The sequence below is a fragment of the Alosa pseudoharengus genome, unplaced genomic scaffold (genome assembly GCF_046254945.1).
Source record: "Alosa pseudoharengus isolate Yale_2024_CS ecotype anadromous, Long Island Sound unplaced genomic scaffold, YU_APseudo_1.1 YU_APseudo_1.1_scf_14, whole genome shotgun sequence".
Lineage (NCBI taxonomy): Eukaryota > Metazoa > Chordata > Actinopteri > Clupeiformes > Clupeidae > Alosa > Alosa pseudoharengus.
The window spans coordinates 29,637,364-29,653,722 of record NW_027468609.1 but is presented as its reverse complement, the minus strand read 5'-3'; the positions used below and the strand labels follow the sequence as shown (position 1 = coordinate 29,653,722).

The 16,359-nt window shown below is 44.1% G+C and overlaps 1 protein-coding gene across 1 annotated transcript in view; it reads right to left on the bottom strand.

Moving 5' to 3' along the window:
• Positions 1-1,752: 1,752 nt before the first annotated feature.
• The window catches only part of LOC143122647 (lymphocyte antigen 75), a 26,616-nt gene continuing 12,009 nt past the window's right edge, over positions 1,753-16,359 (bottom strand). Inside the window, exons 17-52 of the mRNA XM_076283429.1 lie at positions 16,204-16,248; positions 15,796-15,963; positions 15,496-15,615; positions 15,025-15,135; positions 14,896-14,928; positions 14,537-14,671; positions 14,101-14,247; positions 13,849-13,983; positions 13,282-13,436; positions 12,842-12,986; positions 12,641-12,698; positions 12,435-12,501; positions 12,114-12,247; positions 11,962-12,005; positions 11,583-11,756; positions 10,664-10,818; positions 10,234-10,347; positions 10,005-10,120; positions 9,684-9,835; positions 8,957-9,162; positions 8,454-8,628; positions 7,720-7,941; positions 7,070-7,239; positions 6,775-6,845; positions 6,532-6,632; positions 6,142-6,261; positions 5,380-5,529; positions 5,041-5,195; positions 4,525-4,624; positions 4,105-4,331; positions 3,702-3,891; positions 3,348-3,596; positions 2,933-3,115; positions 2,622-2,684; positions 2,199-2,344; positions 1,753-2,062 (exon numbers count right to left, since the gene is read on the bottom strand). Of these exons, the coding sequence (XP_076139544.1) occupies positions 2,018-2,062; positions 2,199-2,344; positions 2,622-2,684; positions 2,933-3,115; positions 3,348-3,596; positions 3,702-3,891; positions 4,105-4,331; positions 4,525-4,624; positions 5,041-5,195; positions 5,380-5,529; positions 6,142-6,261; positions 6,532-6,632; positions 6,775-6,845; positions 7,070-7,239; positions 7,720-7,941; positions 8,454-8,628; positions 8,957-9,162; positions 9,684-9,835; positions 10,005-10,120; positions 10,234-10,347; positions 10,664-10,818; positions 11,583-11,756; positions 11,962-12,005; positions 12,114-12,247; positions 12,435-12,501; positions 12,641-12,698; positions 12,842-12,986; positions 13,282-13,436; positions 13,849-13,983; positions 14,101-14,247; positions 14,537-14,671; positions 14,896-14,928; positions 15,025-15,135; positions 15,496-15,615; positions 15,796-15,963; positions 16,204-16,248 (4,781 nt within the window). The 3' untranslated portion in view covers positions 1,753-2,017. The remainder of the gene's footprint in view (positions 2,063-2,198; positions 2,345-2,621; positions 2,685-2,932; positions 3,116-3,347; positions 3,597-3,701; positions 3,892-4,104; positions 4,332-4,524; positions 4,625-5,040; positions 5,196-5,379; positions 5,530-6,141; positions 6,262-6,531; positions 6,633-6,774; positions 6,846-7,069; positions 7,240-7,719; positions 7,942-8,453; positions 8,629-8,956; positions 9,163-9,683; positions 9,836-10,004; positions 10,121-10,233; positions 10,348-10,663; positions 10,819-11,582; positions 11,757-11,961; positions 12,006-12,113; positions 12,248-12,434; positions 12,502-12,640; positions 12,699-12,841; positions 12,987-13,281; positions 13,437-13,848; positions 13,984-14,100; positions 14,248-14,536; positions 14,672-14,895; positions 14,929-15,024; positions 15,136-15,495; positions 15,616-15,795; positions 15,964-16,203; positions 16,249-16,359) is intronic.

The following is a 16,359-nucleotide window of genomic DNA, read 5'->3' as shown; positions in this document are numbered from 1 at the left end:
AGTTTGACTTTACTTTACTTTTTAATCGTACAGCATGGAGCATATCAGTTGTCAGGGTGAAGGGTGCACTATGGCCGTGCTGGTCAGGAAGGGAGCAATGTTAAGGGCTGTCTGGACGTCTGGGCTTGTTTGGGTCAGACGCTGGGTCATGTCAGTCCCAGTGAGGGTGTGAAAGGGTTTGAGTTCAGGTGGACTGTGATGTATGAAAGGTATGTGCTTTAGATTTAACACGGCAGATATTTATTGATGGTTTTCCTTTTTGTCGTCATCATGACCAAGTACATGTGTGCATTATTTATTTTCTATCATAATACATATTCTTAAGTCATTATTCCCCCCCCCCCCCTTTCTGCACCTTCCCCAAATTCTCTCCACACCCCATCAGGAGGGAACAGGAGCATTAATTACCCCCCCCCCACCCCCCCTTTCCATTTTGCACTTTTGGATTTTGATTTCAAAGTATTTCTTAGTTGTGTCCAATGTGTTTTTTTTTGTTATGTTTTTTTCTCCTTATCTCCATTGAGTCAGAGAATAAACTAGTGCTGGAGTTGTTTAATGCCGTCTGAGAGGCCGCCCCAGTGGCCAGCCAGCAGGAAACATGGGAGTTAAGCAATAATGCTCAGTTTTAATGATGCTCTAGTCGGATCATGGATCGTGTGGACTTGTGAATGAAATCAACCTCAACTAGAGGCTGAGGCTCTCGCAGACTCATAGGCCACTGCTCTTTATCTGAGCCAACAGGTCTTATGTCTTCATTTCATTTCTTTTCTTTTTTATTAATTAAAAAACTCATGGATCTCCATACTGGATAAAAAATGAATTGGGAGCTCACTGGAGTGGCAGTTTCCAAGGGTATTTCAATAGGAGGATCCCAGGGAAAGGCTACATGTAGAGTCATAAAGGACAGAAAAGGTTTATGTATTTATTTCACATGAGTTCGAATGATGGCGTGAAAAATAGAGTCCAGCAGACAAGAGTTTGCTTTTTTCATGATGAATTCCTCCAAAGAAGGCTGCTTCTTGTATATAAGCATTCTTGTTTTTTTTTTTTTTTTTTTTTTGAACTTCTCAACTGTTCAGTCAAATCTGCACATTCAAATATGACTTGTTTTTGATGGAACACTGTCTTTGCTTCCCTCTCATTTATCAAATGTCATTTAATGTTCCAGAGGCTGATTGCCTTGTTTTCATTTGAACTCTGAAACCCCAGTGCTTCAGAGGGAAAGCTGAGAAGTGTGTGCAAAGCGAAATATATTCCTTGTTCATACATACCTGATGACATCCTTAAAGGATTGGAACCATTTGCTGAGGAAATGTTTGGAAATTATTTTGTAATTCAACTTTTTTGCCTTGTGAACATATGTAAATACTCTGAGCTGTAATATATATGGTTGTATAAAGACTGTTTGGCAGTTCAATTCTGTTTTTTCCCCCTCCTTTGTTGTTTTCTTTTTACTCTGAAATATTTGTTCCTCCCCAAAGCTGTTTTGCTGACTCTTTTGTAGCTTGGCCGCTGTAGCCATGAGAGCCGGGCTGGGTCAATGGTACATTTCTGTTCACAACCGGCTCTGTTTGCTAAGGTGTTTCAGAGGCAATAAAGTTTGAGGAAAGTGTACAGAATCTGACTGGGGTTTCTAGATTTATTTTTCATCCTGATACAGGAATCAAATATACTTAAGACTATACATAGGAGATGTTTAAAAATGAAAAATTTGAGTAATAAAAAGAATTTATTATATAATTCAAAATTAAATTATTAAATTTTAATTTCAGCTTAAGTACAGACAAAATATATACAAAGGAATGTTACAATTTCAACAAGAAAATTCATTTGGCACATTTTCAATAAAAGTGGTAAAAATGTCATGTGTTTCATATAATTTGACATGGAAATGTGTTCATAGGCTGAAATACTGAAGCAAACATTTTGGTAATTGAGAGGCTGTGTGATTGTCATGCAGCAATGCCACGTGTACTATACAAGACCAGTGGGATCCGGCCAACTTCACAGAATCCTCTCATGTGTCTGATTCCCCTCCAAAGTTGGGATTACTGAAAGTTGGCTGTAGAGGAACACAACAAACCAGTCTGAATAAAGAAACACATCTCATGCACTCTCACTTATTCTAAACAACATAAACGCCATCCAGTGGCAAATAGGTTTATCTGGGTTTGATCATCTGTAAGTTTGTCACTTACCACGTCAACGGCACTTTTGTCTCGACTCGGGAGGCTTATGGAACTCAATTTAACTCCTCGTACATTAACAACATAGTACAGAAGACCTACAATTAGTCCGACACATATAATGGCACCAATAATAGCCCCAGCAATCAGACCACCATCTGGAAGAGAATAAAAATCCAGAGCCAGGTCAGTTGAACGAATAAATGGAAACGCCCTCCTAGTTTTATTTCCCAATGTGTCGTATTCTACAGCAAATCCTCACTACAGTCACTTTTCTCTGCTATAAACATCCTCCACAATTATTACCAATATGCTAAATAATAAACTAAAATGCTATACTAATAAACTTGCATGATGGCAAAATAAATTGCCTTTTAAGTCAACAGATAATGGCTTGTGACTTTCATAATAACTGTTACAATGTTATGAACGTACTGCCGCTTCCTGCAGGAGGATCTGTTGGTACGATGATATTTCCGTCGTCATCAGTGAAGTAGTCTGGGAGAGAACACAGTGTTTTTTTAAACAGATGTCCAGTCGGAGAAAAACATTCAGGAGTAAAATCAAATAATCAACATTAAGGGCCAGTTAGCTTGATCAGTACTAGACTAAAAACTCAAAACTAAAATTCTCTTATAGTCTAGGACAAGGCTTAACCCATGTGGATTGGAAATCAGCCCTAAATGATTTCAACATTTACTGAACCTATGTAAATATATCTAAAATGTGTAAATAAATGTTTTTACATTGGCGATGCCGACAGATGAAGCCTCGTTTCAGACCGCAGTTGTTGTCGTTCCAGCGGCCATCGTGGTACATCTCCACGCAGTCCTCTCTGCCCAGCTCTCCATCATGGATAATCTCATTGGGCTCCCCTGGTGCCCAGTTCAAATATCTCACAGAGCTCAGATCAGTCCAGGCCCAACCGTCTGGAGACACCAAAGGACAACACACACACACACAAAAAACAGAGCAAAACACCATTACTTACCTGCAGTTATTAATTGAGTGTGCCATTTTCATGTCCAATCACTGATGGTCGGCTTAGAACACAGAATCATATATTGTGTTCATATGTGAGACGTGCACTGTGTGTGAGTACGATAGTGCGATGTTTGGCTGTGTGCGTGTGAGCCTTGGCGTGGTGCTGTGCACACATACAGGAGGTGTCCCTGGTGAGGCCGATCCAGAGGTAATGGTACTTTGTGTAGTTCCACTGCTGGATGAACTCTATTTCGGCCCGGGTGTGGAAGGAGGCCAGCTCGGCTGAGGCCAGTTGGCAGAACTGCCTCGCCTCGGACCAGGAGTGGCCCTTCTGAGCGTCGTGCACAAAGTAGCAGTGGCGTCCATACGGCCTCCAGCCGGGCAGACACTTCCCATCTCCCGGTGCAGGAGTTGGTGGTGGCTTCTCTGTGGAGACGTACCCAGATTCAGTAAGCCGTGCCCAACCTTAATGACAATGGGCTTTTACAGAGCTCCTTTGATCACTTTGTGAATGTTTAACAAGTGTCTCACCTGAGGAGATCTTGCAGATGTAGGGCTTGGCGGCGGCACAGGCCGTGTCGTTCCAGGTGCCGTAGAAGTGCCCAACTGGGCCGTGTATGGCCACACAGCCCTCTCCTTTGTGATTGGTCGGCTCCCCAGGACCCCAGTGGGTGAAGAACACAGGCCAGCCGTCAGTCCAGCTGTAGGAATCACTGTCCTCCTGCAGGAGAAAAGCAAACACACAATTAATATCACACACTCATTAAAAAACAAACACACAATTCATATCACATGCTCATTAAAAGGAAACACACAATTCATATCACACTCATCACTGGATCAAGGATCAGTATCACTGATTCTAGCCAGTAATTTCTATGGTAAAATGCATTTGAAAACATATCTTAATTTCTTTTCAATTCTGTGACCATACTCTTTTCCTGAGCCCAATCCAGGAGTCCGACCTTCCCTGCAGCACCGCTCCAGAGATGAAGGCCTGGTCATAGCTCATGTCCACACTGGCCAGGTTCCCTCCATCCTGCTGGCAGGCCACCTGCGCGGCCTCCCAGGTCTTGGGCTCGAACGCCAGCTTGTAGCAGTTATTATACCAGGAGATGTAGCCTTCTTTACACGGGTTTTTGGATGGAGGGTGGCTACTCGCTGTGAATGTCAAATCACGCAAGGTTTGGGCAGTTAGAGGTGAAAATGGACAGTGCTGGTTGACTCTGCTATATGATCCCTCGTAGTGTAATGTAAAATGGAGATGAATGCATGAATATAAGTGGCAAACATCTCATCTTTGTATAGATACAATATGACAATATGTCCAGATGTCCATCCCCCCTGTACTCACATTTTTTCTGGGAGCAGACCCAGCCAAACTCCTGAGTACACGCATCATCGTTCCAGCGGCCTGTCTGATGGTGGGAGTGCGTTATGGCCGTACAGTGCTCCTAAGAAAACAACAGAGTAGAGTCCAGAAGTCACTTTTCTGTTGGTCTTGCATTATTTCTTCACAGTTTTAACCTTGACGTTTACATGCCATGCTATAAACAGTATTCAATGTTTAATCTGTGCTAGATATCTATCTACCAGGTGATAACATCTGCCCTTTATCAGCTAGAAGAGACTTTATTACAGTTGCAGAAGTTTCAGATTGCTGACAAGAATCATCCAAACAAGACAATCCATAAAACATTAACCCCGAGATGCTACTGAATTACTCAAAATGGCTGCCGGCCGAATTCAGAATCAGGCACTAGAACCAATAGAGACTGCAGTATAGTTTCACCAACCATAGCTACTACCAGTGTGGCAGACTAGTCTACGAACGTTTCTGACTGTGAATGCGACTATTTCAGCGTCTCACCTTGCCGTCGTGGTTGTTGGGCTCCTTGTCTGCCCAGTTGGTGTAGAGCACGGGGCTGACTCCATCACTCCAGGCAAACCTGCCCTCGTGAAGGCTATCGGTCAGACCGATCCATACAGGCTTCACCAGGTCCCGCAGGTAACTGGCCACAAAGTCTGTAAAGTTAAGAGAGATACTGTGAGCAAGCTGCCTTTTATATTGCCCCAACAGTTTGCACACACATGAGAACAAGAAAACCAAAGGCATCATCATACAGTGGGATAGACCAGTGCAGTATTATGTTACATGGCAGAATGCCACAGAATGCATTTGAGTTAATGCAGTATGTCTGGGTCTTACCGTTTTCATAATGCGAGTCGATGACAGCCAGGTCTCCCCCATTATCTTTGCACCACTTCTGAGCTGTGCTCCAGTTGGCTTTGAAGTCATTCTGGTTGTTGCGATCAGGACCCTTGACCAGGTAGCACTTGCTTCCAATCAGCATCCACCCTGGAGACACCAAAGAGAGGGGTTAGTCGACTCTTTCATGACCTTTTTTGCAATACGTGGAACTCTGGATTTGCTGTAATCATCTTAGTATCTTAGTGATCATCAGTTCAGTGAAAGTCTTTTGTAGGGCTGCAACAATTAATCTAAATTAAATTAATCGGCGATTAACACACGATAATCGGATAATCGATTAATCAGACACATGTTATTTTTTAAGAAAAATACATAGAAATTCTCTGATTGAAGTTTCTTAAACTTGAATATTTTCAGCTTTACTTACTCCTCTATGACAGTGAACTAAATATCTTTGGTGTGTGAACAAAACAAGGCATTTGAAGACATAATCGGGGGCTTTGGAAAACAATGATCAACATTTTATCAATCAAACAACTTACTTAATCGAGAAAATAATCGTTAGTTGCAGCCCTAATCTTTTGTTTTAGCCCATTAGTTTTAAAAAGAAAACTAATACCTAGAGAGTTCAGACATGGCAGTGATAGGAACTGATTTAACTAGAATCATTGCACTGTGATCCTGATATGACTAAAGTCAGTTTGCTAAGGAAGAGCCAGAGTGTTCTTTGGTTGGCATGGGAACTAGAGGTGGTCTCACCTGCTGGGCAATTTCCGTCCCAGGCTGGGGTGGGTGGGGCAGGGGTGTGGTCATTGCCCGGGTACTTCTTACATATGTAGCCAGCTATGTCTCGGCCACAGTTCACATCATTCCATGAGCCTTATGGGGCAAGTCAGAGGTACACAGCTCAATATAAACATTCAGGGTAGTTTGAGTATCGTTTCAAACATCACTGTCCAAAACAAATGTGAACTAATTATAACTGTCTGTAATATTTGAAAAGACACATAGATAATTGCTGTTGGTGTTTTATTACAATACTTCACATGCCGTCAGTGTTTTATTTCAGTTTTTATTTAGGTTTTTATTTGAATGAAGTGTTAATGTACTACACATACTGTAGTGTTTCTAGTCTAAAAGTAAACATACCTGGGTATCTATTCATCTGCACACACTTCTCCTCCCCGTTGGCGTCGTTGGGTTCACCTGGGCCCCAATGGACATACGTCACAGGTGACCCATCCACCCACCTGCAGTGTGGAGGGAGTGAGAGAAGAGATGAAAAGATGGATGGATGGATGGATGAAAACAGCAAAATAATAAAATGAAACAATTAAATAGATATGAGTCATTGATAGCATTTTAGAAACTCTGAATTGTAGAGATACTTACGCATACTGTCCGCCTGCTATTCCAGCCATATACATGCCAAGCCAAGCACTGGCCAGTTGACTTGTTCCCACCTGCGTTGCAGTGACACAAACACACACACGCACGCACTCACGCATGCACACACACACACACACACACACACACACACACAAAAAACAACACAAAAACACACACAGAGACACACACATTGTGAACTTTCCAACTTGCATGCATGCATGTCTCGCACTTGCATGGTAGAAAATGAAGTGTTTATACTGTAAACTCTGAGACAAAAGCGCACTCTCTTGGCACGTACCATGGTGACCACATACGACTGCTCGGCCTCATCCAGGATGGAGACCATCCGGGCTTTCTCAGCATAGCAACGCCGCATTGCCGTGTGGAAGTCCACAGGGTCGGTGTCATTGAAGAGGTAGCAGATCCCATTGTTCTTCCTCCATCCAGGGTTCGTGCCACAGTCAGGAGCTGAGAAGGGATGACATGAAAAATGAAATCACGCATACACGCACCTTGTGTGTTTTATGTTTTCTTCTTATTTTTTTTTATTCTTTACTTTTTAAACTATTATTTTTCTATTGCCCTTCTATGCTTTTATCAGATATTCCTGTTTGCTTTTTGTTTATGTAAAGAACATTGAATGACCTTTCTGCATGAATACATAAATAATGCGCTATATAAATAAAGTTGACTTGACTTCAACATAATAGACTACACTATGGAGAATTATCAGTTTTATCGGTTATTTTTACCGATCAATAATCGTTTTTCTTGATTGCAAAGTCAATATAAATAGTGTTAGAGTAAAGGGGGGGGGGGGGGGCAGAGACTGAACCCCTGTGGATTACCAGCATAAGAAGCAAGGAAAAACAGCTTGTAGCTAAAGGCCAATTTTTTGTGTGCTCTGTGCTTGTGCTCTGTGGTGGTCAGTCCAACACCAGCGCTCACCTGGGACAGGTGAAGGGGGCACAGGGGGCAAAATGGGGGTCTTGCCCTTGGCGATCATGCAGATCCAGTCCTGGTGAGCGTCGCAGTTTATGTCGTTCCAGAAGGAGGTGCCGTTGTTGGTGGTAATCATCTCCACACACTCCTCGCGTCCCTCGTGGTTGTTGGGCTCCCCAAAGCCCCAGTTAGTGTGACTCACGGCAGAGCCGTCACTCCACTGGTAGCCTGCAAAATGGACACCAACACTGCTCAGGAAAAGCACATATGCAATTTTCTACTATTCAAGATGTGGTGATGTTACTTATTAATTAAGATGTACATCGGAGGATACAGTGTCTCAGCATGTACACCTCACACTATTCGTATTTTATTCACAGATGGAAAATCCAGCTTCTGAAAGTACATCTACCTGGCTGAGGAGTTGTGAATGGTTGGAACAAATATGTTTTAGGACTTTTATTTTCTAAAACTGGGTTTCCCATCTCAGATTTTCTCATATCTTATTGATTTTATATGATTTTAACTGAAATATATAGCATCTTAACAGTGTTCAGTAATCCTAACTATGGCATGCCCAGGTGTTACTAATGACATTAATTAAGGTTCTGATTCTGCTACACTTAACTTGAACAGAGACTTCATTAAGGTATTAACACCTGTGCTTGCCCTACTCTTTCATTTCAAAATGGCCGCTTTGAAAAAGGGTTTGAGTGAATGATGCAAATGTGGCCCCTCACCTCCATCCAAGGCGTTGTGCTTCAGGCCGATCCACGAGGTCTTGCCCTTGGTGAAGGACGCCAGGAAGATCTCCTCGTCGCCAGTGTGGATGCTGATCAGGTCGGCCCCCCGCGACACACAGTCCTCGCGTGCCGCCTGCCAGCTCTTCTTCGCGGAGTAGTCCACTGTGAAGAGCTGCTCACAGAGACAAGACCACATGTCACAACAGGCAAGTATCAGACCCTGCAGTGAACCTCTTGGTAATAGTTGATTATATGCAGTAGTGTTTGCAATGGCCAGGTTATTAATTTCATTCTGCAAACTAAAATAGTCAAAAAAAAATTTTCCCAGATAGCTGCAGTTTATAATAATAGCAGATATAAATAATATATTGTGAGGATGTTCACAGTAGTGACAACTGTTTGGATGGGATTTGTAGACAGAGAGAATGAAAAATATTCCGTTAGACCATGTGGGTCCCCTACATCAAGAGCTCAGAGCGTCAGAGAAGCAACTGTCTAACCCTGTAGCAGTTCCTGTAGTGGGGTTGACCGGTCCAGCCGTTCGCGCAGCCGTCGGCAGGAGGGGGGGTGGGGGCTCGTGTTGGGGGAGACAGGCCGTTCCTCGGCTTCTCACAGACGAAGGGGCGGGCTTCTGTGCAAACCTCGTTATTCCAGAACCCGGCGATGGGAGCCGTCGCCATGGTGACACAAAACCCTGCCGCATGATCTGCAGAATTTCAAGAGTAAATCATTTTTTTTTTCTCATTTGGTTTTATTTTTGCTGGAACACTGCTACAACTCTGAGAATCCATATCCTCCATACCTAAATTAAAAGTCCCTAGCAGACTCTAGCAGTGGATGGGGGGGTGGGGGGGTGCTAACTGTGGTTGGCTGTGCACCAGCTAATTCTGTCCCTACTGATCTGGAAATCTCATCCATCCTCATCCAGAACACAGCCAATTAGGCTGCTGCTGCCATGACGACAGTCACAGCCCAGGACATGCCCAGCTGGTGTCCTGACAAGGCTGCGCACGAGAGCTCTGCTCACTTTATCGCACTTACATCAGCGAGATGAAACGTGCACCAGCACATCTGTTCCCCTCCAGCCAAATGTACCGTCAAATTATTTAACACTCTGAGACGCCAGCAGCAGCAGCCTCCCCACTCTCATTTCAGGCACTAGGTTTTCTTCCAGTGATAAACTGCCTAGCAGCCCGCTGTTCTCAGGTCAGGCAGTGGAGGCCTCACCTGGCTGTTCCCTGTCCCAGTTGGTGAAGGAAAGTGCCATTCCGTTGTCCCAGAAGTAGTCGACCCCTACATTGCCGCCCAGTCCCTTCAGGCCTATCCACCATTCCCCAGTGTACTTCCCCAGGAAGGCTGTGAAGTGGGCTTGCTCATAGCTATCAAAGAGGAAATTACAAATGAGCTCAAGAAAATGGCAGGTAAAAATGCAAGAAAAGGTACAGCATACAAATAAAAAAAACAAATCTTGTGACAACATCTAAGTCTAAGCGTCGAGAAATCAAGTAATGGAGATCTAAGTATGGAGAAAAGAGGAGGTTCACTCACACGTCCATGATGTGAAGCAGTGTGCTCTCGCTTGCCTCACAGAAGGCTTTGGCCTCGTCCCGTGTCTTTGGGGCCTCCTCAAACCAATAGCAGCCATAGGCGTATGCATCCCAGCCCTGAGGAAAACACCATGGTGGTGGAACATACTTAGGCTTGGACACTGTATACAACATATTCACCTCACTTTGTAAGGTGACAAGCCCTAAGGTTTAGGAAGTCACTGGCTCACCGCTGGACATCCATAGACAGTGGGCTTGACGGAGGGTAGTGGGAAATGTGCTTTCGGTTTCTTGCAAATGTAGGTGTTGAGTTCACTACAGGTGACGTCATTCCACCTTCCCGTCTATAACACAAAGAAACATATGTTTTGACCAGGGAGACTGAGATGATTGCACAACCTGTCCTTAGAATGCGCTTCAGCAGAGATTTAAAAGTCCGGCTTCAGAAAGTAAAAGTCCTGCCAGGTATTGGTTCTACCTGTGCGCTTAACACATGTGATTGCACTAATTAGCTGTTCTACCTGGCTTAAGAATTGTGCTTATTAGAATCGGCTGATAAGTGAATGGTTGGAACCAACATGTGGCAGGACATTTACTATCTGAAGCTGGATTGTTACACCTCTGCTTGTGGGAAGGGGGGGGGGGACAGTAATGCCCTACCTGATGGTACATTTCTACACAGTCCTCATTGAAGCCCAGGTGATTATTGGGCTCGCCAGGTGCCCAGTAGGTGAAGGTGACCTGGAAGCTGTCCGTCCAGGTAAAATAACCGGAGAAGGTCAGGTCATTCAGGCCAATCCACACATCAGAGTTGGCTACGGATAAAGCAAGAGAGAAATGGACAGAAAGCACCACTTTAGCTGGGACATTGGCTTTGATGCAAGAGATCCCCAATCCTCCCTCAATTCTCTCGATTTTGAATCCCAGGTGAGCCATGGTTTCTCTGCCAATCCTTAAGCACACAAAGTAAAAATTGGCTTTCTGTCTTGTTCCGCAAATTATTTCTGAGTATCATTAAGGGAAGCCGTTTAGTCAAAGGACATGTTCCATCTAAAATATACCCCAGACAACAACAAACCCTATCCTCTAGTAATTGTATTGACCGATGCAGTGGTAATTCCTAGCTAAGGTCTCCTGTGCACTGTAGTATAAGTATAAGTATATACAGTACTCTTTTGTTCCCGTGAGGGAAATTTGGTCTCTGCATTTATCCCAATCCGTGAATTAGTGAAACACAAACAGCACACAGTGAAGTGAAGCACACACTAAACCCGGCACAATGAGCTTCCTGCTACAACAGCGTTCGGGGAGCGGTGAGGGGTAAGGTGCCTTGCTCAAGGGCACTTCAGCCGTTCCTACTGGTCGGGGTTCGAACCGGCAACCCTCCGGTTACAAGTCCGAAGCGCTAACCAGTAGGCCACGGCTGACCAGCCTGTAGCTTGAATGTTATTCTCTTGCTGTAAGTTGCTTTGGATAAAAGCGCATGCTAAATGAATAAATGTAAATGTTAACCCAGTCAGCCAAATTATCAATGATGTGCCAGGACAGAATGGCAGAAGCTGTTAGCTGTGTGTCATACCCTGGTAGAGGTAGCTCTCCAGCCAACTCTGCTCGGCCAATGAGGCGATGGACACAAGTTCGGCTCCCTCCTTCCCGCATGCGTCTCGTGCACCTTGCCACGTCTTCTTGTCACCATATGGCTTGTAGCAGAACTCCCCAAACTCATACCAGTCAGGCCCTGAGCAACGCAGTTCTACAGAGGGAAGAAAAACACAAGGGAGGGCCTTGAGACAGGGCTGGAGAGAGATGACCCCCAGTGCATGTGATGTGATACTACTCAAACACAATATGTGCTACTGCTTCTTGTCAAAACCTAGTTAGAATTAAACAGATTGCTTGTGTCAAATCCTTTCAAGATTACACTGGACAATCACAAGACATCTGGCGATGCTGCTTACCTCCATCTGCAAACTGGAAAGAAATGCCATAGTCTCCATCGAATCTGCGAGGGAATTAAAAAATGCCATTTTTTTTTTTTTTTAATGGTTACGCTTTTCTTTATTTCATCAGGAAAATCTGGACCTTTATTAAAAAACAAATGGACACGTACTGTTTGGAGGTGATGCCGTTTCTAGTAGAGCCACTGTAGAAGGACTGGCCTGGTGTTTTGATGATCGTGAAGTCTCCTCCATTCTCATTCAGAATCACTCCAGCATGCATGGCAGCTGCACAGATGGTAGAGTCCTAAAAAGAGAAACATACACACACACACACACACATACACACACACACACACACACACACACACACAAACACACACACACACATAATGGTTCCCACTCAATACTTCATTCCATTTGGCAAAGGTATATTCCATGCTGGGAACATGCAGTACATTGCAAACATGTGCGTTTTGTAGGCATTCACTTACACCCCGATATGTCAATGTTCCGTACACACTGTATGGCTCACGAGCACATCCGGCCGGACAGTGTAACCTGGGTAGATGTGCACATTGAGATATGTTTCACTTGTTCACATCATCATCACATAGAAAATTTTTCACAACACATTAACACGATTACAAAGCCAAACATGAACGGATGAGTGGAAGTATTGCTATAATGGAGTCTGTCTCACGTTTTTTTTTCAGTTGCATGGTCCAACCATATTGTTGAATCACAGTTTATGGCATCTGTATGAAACGAAAGAAAACGGCACAAAATTAAGACAAATGTTGGGCAACAGTCAACCATTATCCTTACTTTTGACACTCACAGTGATCTTGTTACTGTACAGTACTATTTACTGTTACTTGTCAATACTGCATAGACGCACAGTCAGAGACACAGCCCAGGATGTCAAACCGCAGTCCAGTCTGTCCATTCCAGGCCACTGGCAGGATGCGGACGTAGCGCACAGAGACAGGTGTCCCCAGGAGCTGTGTCTCAGGAGTGGTGTTGTCCACACTGCCTGGATACTCCTGTAGGGGACACATCCACAAACGCCACTTCAGACAAGCCTACAGCCAGGTGACACACTCACTGTATCTACTCACATGAAACTTGTGATTTGGCTGTAATGAAGAATATATGGACAATTCTGTCACCAAAGCACATGTCCTTTAGGGGCTCTGTAGGTTGATAAGAATTATATGGATAAAGTTTGAACTTGTTCATTATGTTACATTTTTTTTGTTTGTTTTATTCTTGGGACAGTTCAGTTTCAGTCAGTCTGGAAAATAGAGGATTCTACTCGCTAAGTCAAGTGTGGTTTACCCCTCCATCCTGTGTGTAATCAGTCCACTGCAACCCATCTATACTGGTCTGGACTTTGAATGTGGTGACCCAGTGGTCTGCAGTAGGGCACCCTTGGACCACTACTCCTGTGATCTTCTTTGAAACACCTAAGTCCACCTGGATCCAGGAATTAGCTGCAAAAGGTGGTTAAGTTTCACACAAGTGGGGCTTCAAATGCACACAACACACAGACATTGACACCCAAAGTGATTGGAACTCATCTGGACTGGAGGAATAGGTGGCGACAGTAGGTTTTGTGGGTTAATTCATCATCACATGTGAAAATGGATAGTGTGTTTTCAAACTGGTTCATATATTCCCTTGCTGAAGTAGAGTAGGTCAAAATAGTAGGTAGAAATATGCTTTCAATTTGACATTAAAGAGGGTTTTTTGTAAATAATTGTAAAAAAGGGCAAATTAAATGGACCAATAGTCCATTTATAAAAGCAACAAAAGGGGAAAATATCTAAGGGGGGGGGGGACTTTTTATAGGTACTGTATCTCTGTGCACTGTGTCATGTTTGCCCGAGGTGAGACCACACTCACCGGAAGTAGAGGGCATCCAGCAGGAGGCGCCGTTGAGCCGAGCCTGGGCTGGACCTTTGCCATTGATGGAGGAGGAGGCCGAGAGCATGGCGTCGGTCACATTCCCATCCTCCACGCCCAGTCCTCTCAGACACACTGCAAAACAAAACGCCCTCTCCAGTTAAAATACACAAGCAGCCTGAGACAGCATGCCCAGATAATTGGTGTTAGCAGCAGGATTATGGAAAGGCAAAAACAAACCCCAATACCTACCATTATCTACGCAGCTGTACACCACCTCTAGGTATTTGGAGATTGTTGGGCAGGGGTCCGGGTCTGCTCTTCCCATCAGGAAACAGAAGGCTCTGTTGTCACAGTATTTCCTGGCAATAGGCAGAAAGCCCTCCACAGTGCAAGACCCTGCACAAATAAAAGAACAAGAGAGTTCATTAAGCAGAATGGCACCTTTTCAGTGAAAATAACATCCATTTCAGAGTGTAGAGTGCCTTTACCAATTATACCTCAAACATAATATACAATTCATATCATGCTGTTGTAAGGTAGATAATGATTCATAATTTGTAGAGCAATATATATATATATATATATATATATATATATATATATTCTGTTTCCTGATATATTTTACAATATATATATATTATATATATATATATATATGCACGATAAAAAAAAACGGCAATGTTACCTGTGGATCCCTCATCGAAAGGGCAGATCTTGTCACTCTTGCGGCCGAAGAAAGCTGATTGGATGTCGATGACGCTGTTATGTGGGCAGTGGAGCACAATGCTTGAGCCCTCGCAGGCGAGACCGGTGAGGAAACCTGTAGGGGACCAGCAGTATCCACAACCAAGTCAGCTACATCGGCACAGTACTGACCACTCCATGCAACATGCACATGGACTTCACTGAGTCCATTACTTTACTTCTGGCATGACAACACAGCACACACTTTGATTTTTGTTTCCATTGTATGAAGCGAAGTAGGACCATCAATATCAATATCATTCTCCGCACAATGAAGAGTCATGCCATAGACTATCATACCATCATGAGGTGGAGGGGGCTCTGGAGTGTTTCCTGTTTAAGAGACACAAAGAAAACTGTGTTTCTCACTGAGGCAAACCGTGTACACTAAGTCATGGGTAAAAAGGGTTAAAAAAAAACATTCAGTACCTCTTCGTTTGCAAATATAACCTCTGTTATAGTCACAGTTATCATCATTCCAGAGGCCACTACTGATAAGAATATCGAGGCAGTCTTCTCCATAATAATCATCAGGATTGCCTAAAAGAAAACACATTCAGGTGAAAACAACCATGTTTGCTTGCAACAGATCAAGCAGAAGTTTTCTTAGGTATGAGCTACACCAGGCGCGTAACTGAAGCGTTCCGTTCGCGACGCGTAAAATCCATTTTAGATGAATGGTCTATTTTTTTCGAACGTACGCCCCACTGTCACGTCTGGTGTAGCCACTTCCATTGATTATAATGGAAGCTAATTGTTGCAGCAGACGCAACGCGAACGGAACGCTTCAGTTACGCGCCTGGTGTAGCTCAGCCCTTAGGATGAGAGTGGATGAGAAGCAGGGTTCAGTGTCTCGCTCCTTTCCTCTCTTCATCCAGCCTCTCGCAGCGGCGCTCTCACCTGCGTTCCAGTTGATGTAGCGGAAGGGGGATCCGTCGCTCCACTCCCAGCCCCCCTCAGTCACAGAGTCATGGCCTCCCATCCACAGAGCCACGCCAGTGGGGATCTGCGTCACTATAGCTGGAGGTACACAAAGATCATAAAAGATGTCATGTTCAAAAAATAATACTGTCATGACCTTGACTGGACAGCATGAGACTGGTGTTGACATATGAATGAAAGGTTTTTTGGGGTGAAAGGAGAGATTATGAATGAAGCATGAATGCTGATGAAGTTTGTTTTGAATGAGTGCTGTCCTACAATGGATGAAGGCCTGCTCATAGGGATCGGTGATGCTGAGCAGGTCGCCCCCCTGGTTGACACAGTCTGCCCTGGCGTCCCTCCAGGTCCTCATGGACAGGGAATTCACAAGGTAGCAGTAGTCGTTGAAGGGATCGGATAACCAGGTGCCGCACTTCTCATTCCAGCCTACAGGTGGCGTAAGGGGTGGGACACAGAGAGCCAACACCAAAGCTTATGGTACTGTTGCTTCCAGCATTACTGTACTCACATCTACGAGCCACACATCTACCATCACTAGCATGTCCATGTGATAACGTTAGTGACCATAGGCTAAAATTAGTAAGAAACAATATGAAAATACTACATTTATCAAACACCACCTCAGCATGATAATACCAGATGTAGTGGTGAGCAGTTTGCTCTTACCTGGACCTGAGGTTGGGGGAACAGGTGGTGGGCCCTGGCCTTTGCCTAAAGACAGAGGAAGAAAGGGTGCATTTATTGTAGATACATAGAAAAAACTTTAAAGTCACGAAAGTTGAATTGCTAATGCCACAACGTCAGGGCATTCGTGCGGACATT